Below are 12,373 nucleotides of genomic sequence, written 5' to 3' on the forward strand. Positions count from 1 at the left end.
TATGTGATGAGAAGGAAGGTAACGAGTGGAGTACCCCCACTGATGCAGGAATATACGGGACCTCAAAAGACCTTTACTTTACAGTTTTGTTTCAAACAAGTATACAACACGATGTCGACTAATACCATTTAATGATGGCGAGATGTGTCTTTCCTTACAGTCCAATGGTTAGCAGAATTTAATTCTGTGACATTTTAGCATTGATCCTTACCTCTTACAACATTTATTACACTCAGACAGCTCCATTTTCATTTTCTTCAGTTCCTCTCTGAACTTTTGCAAAATTTGCTCTTTTTCTGCCATTTTGTGGTGACTCTCCACTAATTTATCTTCAGCAATCCTAGGAAACATGTTACAAGGTATTATGCATACAGTACATACACAGAGCTTAGGCTGATTTTTTTTTTAGGATTAAAGCATTCAAAGCCTATCTTCAGTAGGGGTCAGATTCCTGCCGATACGAGAACATGGGGGTCATAGCCCATTCCAGGTCTATATAGGTGCAGCAGTTAAAGGACAGGGTTGATTAAAGGGAACCTGTCACCGGGATTTTGGGTATAGAGCTGAGGACATGGGTTGCTAGATGGCCACTAGCACATCCGCAATACCCAGTCCCCATAGCTCTGTGTGCCCTTTAAACTGCAAGGTGAATGCTACAAGAATACAAAAAACACTGTGAAATTGCTCCCCCTCCCCATAATAATAGTAAAAAAAAAGTTCACCAATACTTTCTATGAACCCCAATGTTTTTTTTTTCAACTACTCAGTCTACAATAAACAAGACACATATGGTTACATACGGCTTGTTGATGGCTCTTGGAATGCGGTGAAAAATAAAAATCTTTTTTTTTCCCCATGAAATGTGCTACTACTGTGCAAAAGTAAGGCTACTTTCACACTAGCGTTAATATTTTCCGGTATTGAGATCCGTCATAGGGTCTCAATACCGGAAAAAAAAAACACTTCAATCTTGTCAATGGGGACAAATGTAACTGAACAGAAGGGAATGCTCCAAAATGCATTCCGCTCCGTTCTCATACCGGAGAGCAAACCGCAGCATGTTCTAGTTTGCTTTCCATCCTAGGATGCGGAGCTAGACGGATCAGTCATGACCCACAATGCAAGTCAATGGGGATGGATCCGTTTTCTCGGACACAATAGAAAACGGATCCGTCCCCCATTGACTTTCAATAGAGTTCACAACGGATCCGTCTTGGGTATGTTAAAGATAATACAACCGGATCCGTTCATAACGGATGCAGACGGTTGTATTATCATTAACGGAAGCGTTTTTGCTGAACCCTGCCCGATCCAGCAAAAACACTAGTGTGAAAGTAGCCTAAAAACACAAAGTTCAGATATCTGAGTAAGGGCTCATGCACACGACCGTATGCATTTTGCGGTTGTGTAAATGAAAAATACGGATGACGTCCCCTAATAGAGCAGTCCTATCCTTGTCCGTAATGCGGACAATAATAGGACAAGTTATTTTTTTGCGAAACGAACATACGGAAAATGAATGCACACAGAGTAACTGTATTGTAATGAATGCACACAGAGTTTTTTTTGCGGACCCATTAAAAAGAATGGTCCCGCATACGGTCCGCAAAAAAAAAAAAAAAAAAAGGAACAGACACAGAAAGAAAATACGTTCATGTGCATGAGCCCATTATTTTCAATTCTCTGTTCCACCACCAAAAAAAAATGTTAAATCGATAAGTTATATGAACCCCAACATGGTGCCAATGGTATAAACTCTCTAGTACTGAAGTGGTTAAAGATAGTGATGAATTATGAAGGAGGGAAGATCTGCTGCCTTATCTCAACAAGAGGGCAAAGAGGGTTAATGTAGCAGAATTACTTGCCAGCTTGTTAATTATCTGAAATGAGGCAGGGGGAATACTTTACATTACTTTAGGTCCCGCAGATTTGATAATTGTGGCGATTCCTTGGATAGTACGAGAACGGTGGTGCTGGTTATAAAACATGAGAAGTCAGACGTCCACAGAATTATTACCTTAGTGCTTTCTCTTGTGCTTCAGACTCTGCTTCCAGACTTGCAACCTGTTCCTCAAGGTCTGGGATTCTGAATGTTCGAGCTCCAAAATGAACCTGAAAAAAACCATGAAAATGAATATAACCCAGCATAGATACGCTGAGATTAGCAGGGGGGGGGGGGGGGGTGTCCAACACCGGGCACCCCCGATATCAGTTGGTTAAAAAGAGAAGGCATGTACCGCGCCAGCGCAGCCTTCTCTTCATTGCAACAGCAGCGGTGATCAGGTGTAGTTACAAGAACCCGTCCCATTCACTTAAAGGGGCTGTCCGGGTTCAGAGCTGAATCCGGACATCCCTCCATTTTTACCCCGACAGTCCCCCTGACATGAGCATCGGAGCAGTTCATGCTCCGATGCTCTCCTTTCCCCTGCACTAAATCGCGCAGGGCAAAGGCATTTTTTGGAGATCCGGTGACGTACCAGGGCTCTCCATGGGGCTGCCAGGAAAACGTAGAAGGGTGCAGCAGCACAACGGTCGGATTTTGTAGTGGTGGTGCCCTCAGTGTCAGGTGCCAGTCTGAAAGCACCCTGTCACAGCTACTGATGAATGAAAGGTATACCACGGCTCTCTCAAAACTTCAGCGTTTCAATATTTATTCTCCAATTCTTAGCGACGTTTCGACCAGTGTGGTCTTTCTCAAGCCGCTTGAGAAAGACCACACTGGTCGAAACGTCGCTGAGAATTGGTGAATAAATATTGAAAGGCTGAAGTTTTGAGAGAGCCGTGGTATACCTTTCATTCATCAGTAGCTGCCAGGAAAACGGCATACCGGGGCTCTCCATGGGGCTGCCAGTAAAACGGCTAGGGCAGCGCTAAAGCCCGCCCATCAGAGCCGGTTACGTCACCGAACACACTGCCGGGCAGAAGTTTCCACCCGGCAGTGTGTTATTGAAAACAAAAGAGACCTTGCCCTGCGCGATCTAGCGCAGGGCAAGGGAGCGCATCGGAGCATGAGATGCTCCGATGCTAGCCTCAGGGGGGCTGCCGGGGTGAAAATAAGGGTATGTCCGGGTTCAGCTCTGAATCCGGACAACCCCTTTAAATGGAACAGCTCGTTACTATTCAACTGTATAAGAAGGAGCCGTCCCATTAAAGTAAATGGGACGGCTTCGTGTAATTACACCTGCTCACCGCTGCTGTTGTGACGGTGAACAAGTAAAGCTACTTTCACACTGGCGTTTTGGCTTTCAGTTTGTGAGATCCGTTCAGGGCTCTCCCCAGCTGTCCAAAACGGATCAGTTTTGCCCTAATGCATTCTGAATGGAAAAGGATCCGCTCAGAATGCATCACTTTGCCTCCGATCAGTCTGCATCCCGCTCTGGAGGCGTACACCAAAACGCTGCCTGCAGCTTTTTGCTGTCCGCTTGACGAAACTGAGCCAAACGGATCCGTCCTGGCACAATAGAAAACGGATCACTCTCCCATTGACTTTTAATAGAGTTCATGACGGATCCGTCTTGGCTATGTTACAGATAATACAAACGGATCTGTTCATGATGGATGCATGCGGTTGTATTATTGTAACGGATCCGTTTTTGCAGATCCATGACGGATCCGCCCAAAACGCGAGTGTGAAAGTAGCCTAAACAATGAAGAGAGGGCAGCACTGGAACGGCATGCCCCTACTCTTCAACCGGCTGGTGTCCGACCCCCGCCGATCTGATATTGATGACCCATCCTGAGGATAGGTCATCAATAAAAATAACTTGGACAATCCCTTTAATATATCTTTTTATCTAAGATATCAACTATCTGTACAACCTGCCAACTACAAACCCATTTATCCTACACGAGATGCCAATCATAAAACGCACAGCAGAGAAAATGTTTGGTTTTGAAGAGTTTGTGGCATGAGAACCCAGAACCCATTATCTAAAATTCTGCCAGTTGCTCCTTAGAAGAAGATTTCAAACTCACATTTGATCACTCTTACTATGATTTAGTTAAAGGTTGTAGCCTGCATGTTTACATGGATGATTTTTCACAAGAATTGTGTCCCCTAATGCTAGGGGCAGATTGGCAGATGTAACTTACCGGGTGGGCCGATTGCCTTTTATACGCAGTGGTCCGCCAGCCATAAGTTACACCTGCTCTTTAACACACATAGCAGACAGCCAGCCCTGCTGTGCTATAGGTCTGGTATTAGACGTCCCTAGCCTGACTCTATATAAGTAGTCACTGCTCTGGGAGTCCCATGCAGACACCATATATAGAGTTATCCCTGGGGTATCCCCAACACGGTTAGCATTCTGACAGTGTATGGGGATACCCCTGTACATTTAAAATTAATTCATTCTCTACTTTTAAATTGTTTCTACTGGATCTCGAACTCATGATCTTTTCTATGGGAGACGGACACCTTCCACTGTTATCAGTGGTATTCATGTACTGGTATCTACAGATACATCTCTGTATACCATGACACTGGGATAACAGCAAAGTTCTTACAGGAGACCAGGAACAGTTTAATTTGTGAGTTTGCGGTGACAGCTGAATAATTACATCAAAGGTCTGCTTGGATGATGGTTTTGATTTGCAGTTTGCAAGTTCCAGCTGCACAGATTCCATTCGGCTCCTGAGCGAGCGGTTTTGTGTGGTCAGTGCAGCATTTTGTTCCTGCAGAATAAGCAGTTTGTCTCTCAGTTTCTTATTCTCTTGTTCAGTGCTCCTCAGTGACCCTGTCTGCAATGGGGGGAAAAAAAAGAAGATTTTACAAACAAAAAGACCCTTGTAACCTGAGATATCTGTAGCTTTGGGTCGTTCCTACTTGCAGCAGGAGAAATTCTGACAAAGTATATTAGGGAATGGCACTTAAAGGGGTTCTCTCACTTCAGCAAATGGCAATTATCATGCAGAGAAAGTCCCTAATGTATTGTGATTCTCCATATTGCTTCCTTTGCTGGCTTCATTCATTTTTTCATCACATTATACACTGCTAGTTTCCATGGTTATGACCACCCTGCAATCCAGCAGTGGTCGCGCTTGCACACTATCGGAAAAAGCATCAGCCTATGTGCGTTCCCGCGGTCTCGGCCATCAGAGGGGTCAGCATTTCCTATAGTGTGCAAGCATGGCCACGGATGCTGGATTACAGAGTGGTCATAACCATGGAAATGAGCAGTGTATAATGTGATGGAAAAAGGAGTCCAGCCAGTAAGGGAGACAATATGGAGAATCACAATACATTAGTAAGTGCCTTGTATTAACTTTCTCTACATGATAAACAGATTTGATACATATGCAAATTAACCTGAGATGAGTCCTGTTCCTGAGAGTCGTCCAGCACCGCCCCGCATCCTTAGAATCTCATCGCAAGATTACGGCGCTCTAGCTTTCTGACGTCGGGGAGCAAGGAGGAGATTCTGAGGATGCGGGGCGGTGCTGGACTCCTTCGTGCTGGACGACTCTCAGGAACAGGACTCATCTCAGGTTAATTTGCATATGTATCGGTATTTTGACACAATAAAAGCACACAGAGCTATGGGGACTGGATATTGCGGATGTGCTAGCGGCCATCTAGCAACCCATGTCCTCAGCTCTATACACAAAATTCCGGTGACAGGTTCCCTTTAACCACCTCCGGACCGCCTAACGCAGGATCGCGTTCCGGAGGTGGCAGCCCTGCGCAGAGTCACGCATATATGCGTCATCTCGCGATGGCCGAGATTTCCTGTGAACGCGCGCACACAGGCGCGCGCGCTCACAGGAACGGAAGGTAAGAGAGTTGATCTCCAGCCTGCCAGCGGCGATCGTTCACTGGCAGGCTGGAGATGTGTTTTTTTTAACCCCTAACAGGTATATTAGACGCTATTTTGATAACAGCGTCTAATATACCTGCTACCTGGTCCTCTGGTGGTCCCCTTTGTTTGGATCGACCACCAGAGGACACAGGTAGCTCAGTAAAGTAGCACCAAGCACCACTACACTACACTACACCCCCCCCCCGTCACTTATTAACCCCTTATTAGCCCCTGATCACCCCATATAGACTCCCTGATCACCCCCCTGTCATTGATTACCCCCCTGTAAAGCTCCATTCAGATGTCCGCATGATTTTTACGGATGCACTGATAGATGGATCCGATCCGCAAAACGCATCCGGACGTCTGAATGAAGCCTTACAGGGGCATGATCAATGACTGTGGTGATCACCCCATATAGACTCCCTGATCACCCCCCTGTAAAGCTCTATTCAGATGTCCGCATGATTTTTACGGATGCACTGATAGATGGATCCGATCCGCAAAACGCATCCGGACGTCTGAATGAAGCCTTACAGGGGCGTGATCAATGACTGTGGTTATCACCCCATATAGACTCCCTGATCACCCCCCTGTCATTGATTACACCCCTGTCATTGATCAACCCCCTGTCATTGATCAACCCCCTGTCATTGATCACCACCCCTGTCATTGATCACCCCCCTGTCAATGATCCCTTCCCTGTCATTGATCACCCCTCTGTAAGGCTCCATTCAGACATTTTTTTGGCCCAAGTTAGCGGAATTTTTTTTTTTTTTTCTTACAAAGTCTCATATTCCACTAACTTGTGTCAAAAAATAAAATCTCACATGAACTCACCATACCCCTCACGGAATCCAAATGCGTAAATTTTTTTTGACATTTATATTCCAGACTTCTTCTCACGCTTTAGGGCCCCTAGAATGCCAGGGCAGTATAAATACCCCACATGTGACCCCATTTCGGAAAGAAGACACCCCCAGGTATTCCGTGAGGGGCATATTGAGTCCATGAAAGATTGAAATTTTTGTCCCAAGTTAGCGGAACGGGAGACTTTGTGAGAAAAAAATTAAAAATATCAATTTCCGCTAACTTGTGCCAAAAAAAAAAAATTTCTATGAACTCGCCATGCCCCTCATTGAATACCTTGGGGTGTCTTATTTCCAAAATGGGGTCACATGTGGGGTATTTATACTGCCCTGGCATTCTAGGGGCCCCAAAGCGTGAGAAGAAGTCTGGTATCCAAATGTCTAAAAATGCCCTCCTAAAAGGAATTTGGGCACCTTTGCGCATCTAGGCTGCAAAAAAGTGTCACACATCTGGTATCGCCGTACTCAGGAGAAGTTGGGGAATGTGTTTTGGGGTGTCATTTTACATATACCCATGCTGGGTGAGAGAAATATCTTGGTCAAATGCCAACTTTGTATAAAAAAATGGGAAAAGTTGTCTTTTGCCAAGATATTTCTCTCACCCAGCAAGGGTATATGTAAAATGACACCCCAAAACACATTCCCCAACTTCTCCTGAATACGGCGATACCAGATGTGTGACACTTTTTTGCAGCCTAGGTGGGCAAAGGGGCCCATATTCCAAAGAGCACCTTTAGGATTTCACAGGTCATTTACCTACTTACCACACATTAGGGCCCCTGGAAAATGCCAGGGCAGTATAACTACCCCACAAGTGACCCAATTTTGGAAAGAAGACACCCCAAGGTATTCCGTGAGGGGCATGGCGAGTTCCTAGAATCTTTTATTTTTTGTCACAAGTTAGTGGAAAATGATGATTTTTTTTTTTTTTTTTTTTTTCATACAAAGTCTCATATTCCACTAACTTGTGACAAAAAATAAAAACTTCCATGAACTCACTATGCCCATCAGCGAATACCTTGGGGTCTCTTCTTTCCAAAATGGGGTCACTTGTGGGGTAGTTATACTGCCCTGGCATTCTAGGGGCCCAAATGTGTGGTAAGGAGTTTGAAATCAAATTCTGTAAAAAATGACCTGTGAAATCCGAAAGGTGCTGTTTGGAATATGGGCCCCTTTGCCCACCTAGGCTGCAAAAAAGTGTCACACATCTGGTATCGCCGTACTCAGGAGAAGTTGGGGAATGTGTTTTGGGGTGTCATTTTACATATACCCATGCTGGGTGAGAGAAATATCTTGGCAAAAGACAACTTTTCCCATTTTTTTATACAAAGTTGGCATTTGACCAAGATATTTATCTCACCCAGCATGGGTATATGTAAAAAGACACCCCAAAACACATTCCCCACCTTCTCCTGAGTACGGAGATACCAGATGTGTGACACTTTTTTGCAGCCTAGGTGGGCAAAGGGGCCCATATTCCAAACAGCACCTTTCGGATTTCACAGGTCATTTTTTACAGAATTTGATTTCAAACTCCTTACCACACATTTGGGCCCCTAGAATGCCAGGGCAGTATAACTACCCCACAAGTGACCCCATTTTGGAAAGAAGAGACCCCAAGGTATTTCGTGATGGGCATAGTGAGTTCATAGAAGTTTTTATTTTTTGTCACAAGTTAGTGGAATATGAGACTTTGTAAGAAAAAAAAAAAAAAAAAAATCATCATTTTCCGCTAACTTGTGACAAAAAATAAAAAGTTCTATGAACTCACTATGCCCATCAGCGAATACCTTAGGGTGTGTACTTTCCGAAATGGGGTCATTTGTGGGGTGTTTGTACTGTCTGGCCATTGTAGAACCTCAGGAAACATGACAGGTGCTCAGAAAGTCAGAGCTGCTTCAAAAAGCGGAAATTCACATTTTTGTACCATAGTTTGTAAACGCTATAACTTTTACCCAAACCATTTTTTTTTTACCCAAACATTTTTTTTTTTATCAAAGACATGTAGAACTATAAATTTAGAGCAAAATTTTTATATGGATCTCGTTTTTTTTGTAAAATTTTACAACTGAAAGTGAAAAATGTCATTTTTTTGCAAAAAAAATCGTTAAATTTCGATTAATAACAAAAAAAGTAAAAATGTCAGCAGCAATAAAATACCACCAAATGAAAGCTCTATTAGTGAGAAGAAAAGGAGGTAAAATTCATTTGGGTGGTAAGTTGCATGACTGAGCAATAAACGGTGAAAGTAGTGTAGGTCAGAAGTGTAAAAAGTGGCCCGGTCTTTCAGGGTGTTTAAGCACTGGGGGCTGAAGTGGTTAAAAGGTATATCCAGACGGGAAGGGTCCGCTCCATATTTTCCAGAATTCTGCAAAATTCGCAAGAAAGAATTCATAATGTAGATTATGCAGGTTTGCTGCAGACTTTACATTCTTTACCCTCAACAGGTCAAAACATGTGTGGATTCCATTTCTCAAAAAAAAAAAAAAGAAAACATCCACTTTGTTGCTACTATACACACTGCAGATGTCTTGAATGACAGCATATAGTGTGGCTATACCCTAAGGTCAGTTTCTGATGTCAATTATAGAAAATCTCCCAAGCCATGGAGGCCCTGCCCCTCCATTAAGTCCAACTTTTTAATTTTTAAAGTGGCAAGAGCTAATAAAGTTTGGTTGTGTCGCAAGTTACTGCCACTTCTACCTGACAAGACGCCCAGAAGGGTTGGATTCAAGTGAATGCAACAAGCACCTGAAATTACACTGCGCCGCTGAGACTTCTGAGATGATGCGTCATGTAATCCTGATAGAGCTCGTATGAGCGCCACCTCCTCTTCAAACAGCTGATCGACAAGAGTGACGAGATTTGGACCCCCACCAATCAGATATTGATGACCTATCTTGAGATAGGTCATCAATATGTACTGCCTGCACAACCCCTTTAACACCTGCTGATACTACTGGTGTAGCATAGAAAGACACAAAAAGTCAGACCACCCGATAAAATGAAATAAATGCGTAGGTGCATCTCTGTGGCCGGAAATACGAAAGCAAACATAATGCAACAGCATGGTGCAAAGACTGAACATATGGATTATAAATTTTACTAATGGGATATTTACTGTATACAGGTACTTAGCAACTATATTTATTATATAATTAAAATCATTTGTGCCCATCCACCACAACAATGTGACCTCTGTTAGGAGAATTGAGTCATTTTAGAGAAGGGACCCATGTAAAAGAGGTCACCTTGTTGTGGTAGATGGGTACAAATGATTTTGAGCAAAATATGTTTGCTAAGTACCTCCTATTCATTTATATAATGAATACAATATAAAAAATCCCAGAGAATTTATTCTGTCATGGCATTTTAGGGGCTGGTAAATAGCCCTTGTCTAGTGACAATGCATTCAGTTACATAATATCTAATCTCTGTTACAACCATCTCATAAGTAGTACGCACCTTATCCTGTCCTGTCCTGAGGGAATCAGGGGCACTCAGAAACATGGTGTTCCTTTGTCTAGGCACACTCTCCCTGGGAGCGCAGTGATTGGGCTGCTCGAGATCTTCCAGTGTCAGCCCCAAGGGGGCTCTGCTCAGGGAATGCTCACTTCCACTGTCACTAGAGCAACAAAAATAAGATTACATGACGAGAGATCAGCGAGTCCAAGTAAAAGACTCAAGAAGAGGCTTTAGATGTACGTCTAACGTAGACATAGATACTTGTGTTTTTTCCAAAAAGTCCATTGACAAGGGATTCATCAAAAGGAGAGCTTATTCACAATTCTGTGTCTGTTTTGAATCATATTCAAGTGTTTTCTCACTAAGGAAGACCTCTTTATTTTTAACGATTTGTATCAAATTTGCAATTATTCTGCAATAAATCAGTGAAAAATGGACCACATATGGATGGCATCTGTGTGCTGTCCATGGTTTTCACTGACCCATTGAGGCTTACCTGTTCTTCCTGCTCTAGCGATGTTGCTTCATATTATGTGCCCACCACAGTCAATTCCTGGCCGCAGCAGTGACACATCACTGCTATAGGTAGTGACTGTCTGCAGCGGTCACGCGTGTCATCTCTGAAGCCTCGTAAACAAAGACTGCAAGGCACCATGCGTGTGCCGGGACGGGAGCGGCAGAGCATGGGTAAGGCATAACTCTTGTTATTTTAAGCTACCTTCAAATCTTTGCTTTTTCTTTCCGGTATTGAGATCCGTCATAGGATCTCAATACTGGAGGAAAACGCTTCAGTTTTGTCCCCATTCATTGTCAATGGGGATAAAACTGAGCTGAACGAACCAGAATGCATTCTGTTCCGTTTGGTTGCGTTCCCACGACGGACAGCGTTTTTCTGTCCGGCATGGGATGTGGAGCAAGACGGAAACACAATGTAAATCAATGGTGCCAGATCCGTTTTCTTGAACACTAAAGAAAACCGATCCATCCCCCATTGACTTACAATGGTTTTAGTGCCAGATCCGTCATGGTTATTTTAGAGATAATACAACCGGATCCATTCATGACGGGTGCAGACGGTTGTATTATCATGACGGAAGAGTTTTTGCTGATCCATGACGGATCAGGCAAAAAACCCAGATGTGAAAGTAGCCTTATACAAAGCAGCTGTTTAATGGTTCTAACAAAAATGTCTGCTGAGCCCTTGGGTCTAGGAATTGGAGATCTTAGCCCAAACACCTTCTGCCCAGTCTCTATTCCCCTAGAAGCCCGTATACACACCTGGACCGACGTGCTGGGTCACACAACGTCCCTTCCGTCTGTATTAACTGTTTGTTTTCTGCATTGAGAGTTTTTCCAAATAAGTGTTTCTTTCGGTATCTTGATGCACTGGATTCCATTTCGCTCGGACTCTCTCTGTAGAGGACAGCGATATCTCTATTAGAGGTAACAGACTGCAGGTTTAGTAGTAAGAAACAACCTCCATAGCACTTTACAGACAGCAGAGGACTACGCCTCCACCAGACCACCAGGGATCAGACTGCTGCAGGTACTTGCAGTACAGGTGACCACTAGGCTGGAATGCTGGTCGTATCCTGGAGCACCAGTCATGCTACTTCAGCCTGATTCACACGACCGTGCATGGTCCAGGAAACATCTCCTGGACTGACCACAACTCCCTTGACATGAACTCACTGCATCATAGCGATTTAGGGTGCAGTTGGTTCCTATGTGATCGTGGGGCTATTGCAGTGTAATCGCATCATCAATGTGAGTACAGTACAAAAGACCTGCAATCAGATAGGAACTGACCATCATAAATCACTATCAGGGGTGCACCTAGCATTTCTGCTGTCTGAGACGAAAACTGAAATGTCCGGCTCAGGCAGCGTGATAATGAGGACACCGGCCTCTGAAGGGCTACAGTAACTAGGACTAAAGCCCATTAGAGGAAACGGTGGGCCAGGGAGACATCACTGCCGTCGCAGCATTCATCTGTATTGCAGTCCTGAGTACAGAAATGCAGTTGAATATGTAGAAATTAGCCTTTTAACAATGAAAGCGCTCATTGCCCATGGCCCTTCTGCTGCCCCCCTTACCCCCTACCTGAAGACCTGGCATCATTGGTGGTGCAACCCTGATCACTATGTACAGTCAGTTCAGTAGCTGCGGTGGGTCCGGGATATGTGGCTGACCCATGTGCTGTGTTTCCTGGACCGATCATGTGAATCAGGCCTAACTATC

General features: G+C 44.1%; 1 protein-coding gene across 4 annotated transcripts in view; it reads right to left on the reverse strand.

Moving 5' to 3' along the window:
* Nucleotides 1-12,373, reverse strand: part of CCDC18 (coiled-coil domain containing 18) — a 56,412-nt gene that overhangs the window by 40,758 nt on the left and 3,281 nt on the right. For 3 of the 4 annotated variants that reach the window (XM_040407889.1, XM_040407888.1, XM_040407891.1), the window contains exons 2-6: nucleotides 11,411-11,545; nucleotides 10,133-10,292; nucleotides 4,561-4,740; nucleotides 2,018-2,112; nucleotides 212-340 (exon numbers count right to left, since the gene is read on the reverse strand). In XM_040407889.1, the coding sequence (XP_040263823.1) occupies nucleotides 212-340; nucleotides 2,018-2,112; nucleotides 4,561-4,740; nucleotides 10,133-10,292; nucleotides 11,411-11,529 (683 nt within the window). In that variant the 5' untranslated portion in view covers nucleotides 11,530-11,545. Of the gene's footprint in view, nucleotides 1-211; nucleotides 341-2,017; nucleotides 2,113-4,560; nucleotides 4,741-10,132; nucleotides 10,293-11,410; nucleotides 11,567-12,373 lie in introns of all 4 variants that reach the window. The other variant, XM_040407890.1, reaches the window with a different exon arrangement.

Source organism: Bufo bufo, chromosome 9, assembly GCF_905171765.1.
Source record: "Bufo bufo chromosome 9, aBufBuf1.1, whole genome shotgun sequence".
In the NCBI taxonomy this organism is placed as follows: Eukaryota; Metazoa; Chordata; class Amphibia; order Anura; family Bufonidae; genus Bufo; species Bufo bufo.